General features: G+C 44.1%; 2 protein-coding genes across 2 annotated transcripts; one reads left to right on the top strand and one right to left on the bottom strand.

Annotated features, from left to right (window-relative positions):
• Positions 1–4807, bottom strand: LOC129802252 (leucine-rich repeat-containing protein 49). The gene is made up of 3 exons (XM_055847934.1): positions 4181–4807; positions 497–975; positions 1–429 (listed from the first exon to the last, which is right to left on the bottom strand). Exons 1-3 carry the CDS (start codon positions 4558–4560, stop codon positions 86–88), a joined length of 1203 nt encoding a protein of 400 aa, XP_055703909.1. The 5' UTR covers positions 4561–4807; the 3' UTR covers positions 1–85.
• A 124-nt stretch (positions 4808–4931) lies between these two features.
• On the top strand, positions 4932–6694 carry LOC129802251 (tRNA (guanine(26)-N(2))-dimethyltransferase). The gene is made up of 2 exons (XM_055847933.1): positions 4932–5094; positions 5169–6694. The coding sequence occupies exons 1-2, from the start codon at positions 4980–4982 to the stop codon at positions 6656–6658; spliced, it is 1605 nt and encodes a 534-aa protein (XP_055703908.1). The 5' UTR covers positions 4932–4979; the 3' UTR covers positions 6659–6694.
• Positions 6695–6715: the final 21 nt, after the last annotated feature.

Genomic DNA, 6715 nt, shown 5'->3' with positions numbered 1-6715 from the left:
AGTACTTTGGGACAAGGCTATTTCTTAATTAATTATCAAAATAAATGGGATTAAACCACTACACAATCGTTCGGTTTATTTCTTTTTAATCAGATTCCCTGATATTTTTCTGCAGCGATGCCTTAGTTTTCTGATGGTTCTGCCTCCATTTCTTGGCTGCTGCCAAAAGAGTTTCAGTTGTATCCACCCTTGTATCTTGGCTCTCTCTCGGAGTACCAGAAATTCCCAGTTCTAGATCAACAGAACTCTGCGGAAGCTGCATTGGAAAGGATTTTGCAAGGAGTTGTGGTGATTCTCGAGAACTCGATGAATCAGTACTCCCTTCAGAATCTCCCCAGGCGGCTTTCTTTCTCTGACGTCTGATCATGGAAATAATATTACCACAGACTGGAGCTCCAGATACTATTCCCGAATTCGCTGAACGATTTTCTGGTGTTTAATTTAAAAACAATTCAGTTTATTGAACTGAAAATTTTCTAAGATTATCTTGTTATACCTGCAGTCCCTGCTGTGGAAGGTCTCACTCTAGGTAACTGTTCAAATTGATCCAGAGCCTCTTCTGCAATGTCCGGATCGGCTTTTTCAACAGCTAATGACTCTTCTGGGCTAGTCAAGCTGGAACTGTAGCACTCTGAAGATGAGGAACTGCCACAGCGATCAGGATGAAGCTGCGATCCATCCAATGTTCGCAACTGTGGAACGCACTCTTTAATTCTTTCGCGGTAGTTGTTGTAGGTTTCCACGGGATTTCCGGTCAGATTCAAATTGCGCAGTTTGGGACAGAGGGCCAGGAATGCAACAGCCTCAAAATTTCCAATTCTGTTATCTTTCAAGCTGAGCATTGATAAAATTGGAAGATTGTAGCATGGCTCTACAAATTCAATTGAATTCCCATCAGCTATTAACTCTTCCAGAGTCACAAGGCAGCTTGTACCATCAAGAGTCCTCAAGCCACAGCGACTGACATTGAGATGCCTGTAAGATGATTACTTGCTTTACTTAAATCGGGTAACACAAGGTAGAATCCCGGCTAACACAGGGTAAGCTGCTGGTACTTAAAGCTATAATTACAAGTGCTTCGGATTTTCCTCTTTCTTCTACCGAGGTAGGGACCATTTTTTGCAGGAGGGCCACAGTCTTCTGACACTACATTACAGTGCTTCCTATTCGCTAGTCCTCGTTCGCCGAGATTCACTTCAAACCACAGGTCCCAACCCAAACCCTTGGGCCTGATAAGACAGAACAACACGATGAAATCGCATCACAAGTTCACAGATAAATTAAGTTAAAATTTCTGGCCAACAGGTACGGCAAATACATAACTTAGGACGTTACAAAGGGTCGAGGTCAGGTCTCTCTCTATGAATCTCTATGAATCGATAGTGCAACTCAATGGAGCAACAGAGGACGATCATGGAGACGGCGCGGTTGAAAGCTTCCGGGTGCATATAGTACATCCAGGTACCGTTCCAGGCGGATTGCTCTCCTGGTGCCCACTACGATGGGCAGTACCACCACGGAAGCTGCTCCGTATGCCTCGCGGACGGTGGATAGCAGAGGTGTGTACTTTGTCACTTTGTCTTCCTCTCTCTTAGCAAGTCCGTCTCCATTCTCGTGGAGGACTGCTACGTCGAGAACTAAGACTCCTTCTCGGTTTTTTACCACTAGGGACTGTGGCATCCGAGTGGAAATGAATAGCAATAGATAGTTGAGTGATGGTGAACTGAACTGAACGTTCAATCGTTCAATCGTTGGTTTATATATATTTGGAATCCGATTAAGAAGACCGCTACTTCATAGTCCTAATGGACTTTGCCATCTTATTGTGGGCCTTCTCCAATGGATACGTACGTACGTGAACTTGCACTTTAAGCTTCCGGAAGATTTTCGAATAGGTTTGGCTTAGCTTTGGAGTGCTTGGAGTGACTTTGTCTCTTCGAAAGGTTATTACTGAACGGAGCCAAACTGGGCAATCATACACAAGGTGTATAATCTCTTCTCAGTCTCATTACATGTTGGCAGCCCATTGAGCTGGACACACGACAGTTAGTTGTCGCGGTCCAGTCCGTTTGATGGGCCTTTAACGTGTCTTCTCTTATTATAGACTTCCTCATTTGTGAGGAGAGCTCTGATACTGGTTCAGGTCCAATAAAAGCAATCTTAGCTCCCGCAACAGCTAGGCGGTCTGCTTTCTCATTGCCTCCAATTCAACTGTGTCAGGTATCCAGTGTAGTCCAACCTCACATATCTGTGAAGTTGATTCTAACAGCTCCTGGTATTTCGGAAACAAGAGCAGACCGCATGTTCCTTTCTAACCAGATATTATTAATTAAACTGCTTGGGGTTCGGCTTTGCGCCCGTGATCCGGAACCACTTTCTGATGCTCTGTATTATTCATTCTTTAAATTTTATATATTTCTTTTATTTGTGGCTCACTGTTTGATGTCATTTATTATTTGTATAATTCATGTTTTTATTTCTTTTCTTGTTTTTTTTCTTTTAATTACAACAATTTGTTGTGCACAGCGGCCAAACAGCTATTATGGCTAGGCCCATTTCTTACCATTAAGGCACTCATGAACAGACTCTCAATTAATAATATTGTAAAAGTGTAAACCTGACCATACAACCTATGAAGGGGTTTTCCATCGTTTTACCCTGGAGGTTGGTCACTAACGCTAAGACGGGTTAACATGAGTTATTATAAGTTATTAATGGTAATGAAAAATAAATACAATAGAATACAATATGGAAAGAATCGCGGCCTTACTATCTGAGAAGATTTGTATTTTCCTTTCCTCGACACTGGTCTCCTGCAACTATTATTATTAATCGTGTCGAGGCTTTAAAAAAATTAAGTATGTCTTGCCCAGAAACCGGCCACGTCAATGGCAAGAGGACTTGCCGACATCAAATCTTCTGCTCCACAAGGGGCAGAGGACAACGGACAAACGACAAACACACAAGTGCAACGGGGTGGTTTGGATCACCCCACAGTCACAAAAGACGTCACAATTGGAGAAACCCCATCGCTGCCTGTTATCTCTCGAACGCACTACGCCGCTTCTCAAACGATTGAGAGACTTCCATGTCTTCCAGTCTTGGTCACCACCAGGAGGAAGGCCTTCCCTTAGTTCGACAAAATCTGGTGCAAAGACTTCCTTCCACAGATTAAGTCTGGCCTCCTCCGGAGATTTGTCAAGTAGTTTCACAGAGTGGCAAAAGCTATTGCGAGACTTCAGCCTTGCTCTTGGTTTTTTGTGACCCTGGAGAAAATGCCTTGGTTCGGAAAGAACCTTGGACATCTCTCTACTGGAGATGATTTGTCTCCTCACCCGTGGTGGAGCAATTCCTGCTAAGGGATAGAGTTTGTCCACTGGAGTGCCCTTTAGGCACCCTGTGACTATACGGGTGGTATCGTTGAGAGCGACGTCAACTTGTTTGGAGTGCGCGGACCTCTCCCATACTTCAGCTGCGTACTCTGCTACAGAAGATGATAGCGCAAGAGCAGACGTACGCATCAGTTTCGGCTGAGCACCCCACTGAGCATTAACAAATTTTCGCAGTAAGTTATTTCTTGTTTTCACCTTGTTTTTAACGTTACTGCAGTGGGTCTTGTATGTGAGAGTTCTGTCGAGAGTTACTCCAAGGTACTTAGGCGTGAAATTGTGTTTCAGAAGGTTCCCCTCCCATTTTAAATTCAAGCGAGTCCTGGCCCACCTATGACGCAGATGGAAACAACATACCTATGTTTCTGAGGGGTTTGGCTTCAGTTGATTCGCCTTGTAGAATTTTGAAAATTCTGCAAGGCAGGCTTCGAGCTGTGATTCCAGGTCATCAAACGTGTTTGCTTTGACAGCTAGAGCCAAATCATCTGCGTACAGGAAGGCCTTGGATGGAGACGGCATTGGCTGGTCATTTGTATAAATGTTAAACAACGTTGGAGCCAACACACTACCTTGAGGTAGGCCATTTTTTTGCAGTCTCCATCTGCTTTTCTGGCCACGGAACTCAACAAAGAATCTGCGGTTCTCTAAAAGGACCCCAATCATCCTTGTGAGACCGTAGTCATTTGTCAGGTTGTCAGGTTGCCAATCTCCTGCAGATCGCCTAATAAGTCCTTAATAATTACTTGCGTTAGCCGAGTTAGTTCAAACACCCATTCATGGAGTGTTATTACCTTAGATTGAGATGGCATCCCAAATCCCTCAGCGAATGAATAATACTCCCATCGAGATTTAGGCTCACCAGACAAGGAACAAAAGCATGGATTCGCTGAAGACTCGTCAGGTGGGATATTACACGTAGCTTAAGCTCCTGAACAGTATCAAGGCGTTGGGCTCCTGTTACTTGATGCAGCAGCTCCTCCAGGGAGGGTTCAGTGGGCAAAACGATGGGTTCGTAGAGTGGTTCCTCGGGCAAGAAGTTAGCATATTCATTGATAATTTGCAGATGATTGTGACTTCCGGCACTTGAACTGCGACTCTCCAGGGAAAAATGAGAATCACTGGTGTCCGATGATGAAAGGCACTCATCTGATGGTAATTCTTGATGTGGCATCCTTAACACTTTTTGATTAGTTCCAATTTATTAATTTTCAGTAAACTCTTACAAAACGCTGTTGACTCTCATCTCCTTGGCAACTGTCCATTTGGGATGTGCAGAAGACAAATTGCGAGTTTCACTTTTTTTTTAACTCTTTTTTAGGATTTAGGATAATCTCACAATGTTTCGTTTTTTAATTTATAAGTTTTTAGAAAAAAATAAAAACAAAATTCAATGGAATATTTATATTTTTCAGTATCCGACTCGGTATCCGCTATAATTTAAATTTAAGTGTTGGATAAAGCGCCATCTGCAAAGCAAGCGCAGAATAAAAATTGAACGTATCACTTGGATAGAGAAAAGGAGGGGAAATAGGGGAAATGTTGGATAATGTTTGAATATTTTGTACTTTCTTCAAGGTGGTATAACAAAAAATGGAAATTGAAAGTGGAAAATCCCAGGAAAAGGCAGTGATACGGGAAGGATCAGCATTGATAGAGAGTGACGGTCATGTATTTTACAATCCAGTCCAGGAATTCAACAGAGATTGTGAGTATTTCCTCAAAAATGTACGTTAAATGGCCGTTAAAGTCTAATCCGCGTGGCTTTGTTTTGATTTTCAGTGAGTATTCTGGTGCTCTCCAGCTTTTCCAGGCTCTTCTGGCAGGAGCAGGAATCTAAAAATCAGTCCCAGAAAGAATTTCTAGATCAACCTGGTGTGAAATGCGAAGAAGGATTGCGAATCCTCGAAGCTCTCGCTGCAACGGGCTTGAGAAGTATTCGGTATGCAAAAGAAGTTCCAGGAATTCGGGAAATTCTGGCGAATGATCTCTCACGGAAGGCCGTGCAGGATATCAGGAAGAATGTGGAGAGAAATGGAGTGGAGAATCTTGTCGTGCCCAATGAAGCGGATGCCCTGATGCTAATGTACACGAGCATGAGGCCAGAAAAGAGATTCTCCGTGATAGACCTGGATCCTTATGGATGTCCAACACGCTTCCTAGATGCGGCTGTGCAGAGTATTGTGGATGGGGGTTTGCTGCTAGTGACAGCAACGGACATGGCTGTGCTGGCAGGCAATTCTCCGGAATCTTGCTTCGTGAAATACGGCTCGATATCCTTGAAATCAAAAGCTTGCCATGAGATGGCCATCAGGATCCTCCTGCGGAGCCTTGAGAGCCATGCAACGCAATATGGACGTTTTATTCAGCCCCTCTTGAGCATATCTGCAGACTTTTACATCCGGGTATTTGTCCGGGTATTCACAAGTCCAGTAAAATGCAAAAAGAGCAGCAGCAAGCAATCCCTGGTATTCCAATGTACCGGCTGTGATTCTCTCACATTGCAGCCTCTTGGGATGTTAAAACCGAATCCCACGGAGAAAAATCCAGATCAGGTGAAATATGCCATCCCAACTGGACCCTTTGTGGACTCTTCCTGCATCCACTGTGGCTTCCGGCATCACATGGGTGGTCCTATTTGGTCAGATCCCATTCACGATGTCACCTTCGTGGACAGTCTCCTGGAAGCTGTTCAGAACAGCAATTTAGGCACCAGCAAGAGACTTCTGGGCCAACTCACAGTCATCCGGGAAGAACTTCCGGATATTCCTCTGTACTACTGCGTAGACAAACTCTGCTCAACTATCAAAGTAGTCACGATGCCGGTGTTAAAATTTCGCTCTGCTCTGCTTCATGCCGGTTTCCGGGTATCCTATTCACATGCCCACAAGAATTCCCTGAAAACTGATGCTCCCAATCGCATCATGTGGGATATTCTGAGATGCTGGGCAGAGAAGAATCCCGTAAATCCAGAGAGATTTGTAGACGGAACACCGCTGAAAGCCATTTTGGAGCAGAAATCCCAGAATTCGTACAATTTCGATGACATCCATCCCGATGCCAATCCTGAGAGTCGACGGAACTGCCTTTCGCGCTTCCCCGAAAACCCAACGGCTCACTGGGGACCAGGAACTCGAGCAACGCTCATGATCAGCGGCACGGCAATGACAAAGAGTGTCAGGAATCAGAACAAAAAGACCAAGAGGCCTCGGGAAGATGAACCAACGAATGGACAGGAAGTCCAGGATGTGAAAGTGCAAAAAAGTTCATAAATCAATAAAGAATTCTTGATTATTTTGACCAGAAAACTTTACTATTTCCTCTTTTAC

Source organism: Phlebotomus papatasi, chromosome 2 (assembly GCF_024763615.1).
Source record: "Phlebotomus papatasi isolate M1 chromosome 2, Ppap_2.1, whole genome shotgun sequence".
Taxonomy (NCBI): Eukaryota; Metazoa; Arthropoda; class Insecta; order Diptera; family Psychodidae; genus Phlebotomus; species Phlebotomus papatasi.
Note: the sequence above shows the minus strand (reverse complement) of the source record. Positions and strands in the feature narration are given on the sequence as shown.

What these genes read in the sequence shown, in the direction of transcription:
- LOC129802252 (XM_055847934.1), bottom strand. Translation starts at nt 4,560, where the DNA reads ATGCCACATCAAGAATTACCATCAGATGAGTGCCTTTCATCATCGGAC. An exon ending in GGATGCCATCTCAATCTAAG is followed by an intron (nt 976 to 4,180) that starts GTAATAACACTC and finishes ATCATCTTACAG; the next exon opens with GCATCTCAATGTCAGTCGCT. An exon ending in TTCCACAGCAGGGACTGCAG is followed by an intron (nt 430 to 496) that starts GTATAACAAGAT and finishes ATTAAACACCAG; the next exon opens with AAAATCGTTCAGCGAATTCG.
- LOC129802251 (XM_055847933.1), top strand. Translation starts at nt 4,980, where the DNA reads ATGGAAATTGAAAGTGGAAAATCCCAGGAAAAGGCAGTGATACGGGAA. An exon ending in CCAGGAATTCAACAGAGATT is followed by an intron (nt 5,095 to 5,168) that starts GTGAGTATTTCC and finishes TTTGATTTTCAG; the next exon opens with TGAGTATTCTGGTGCTCTCC.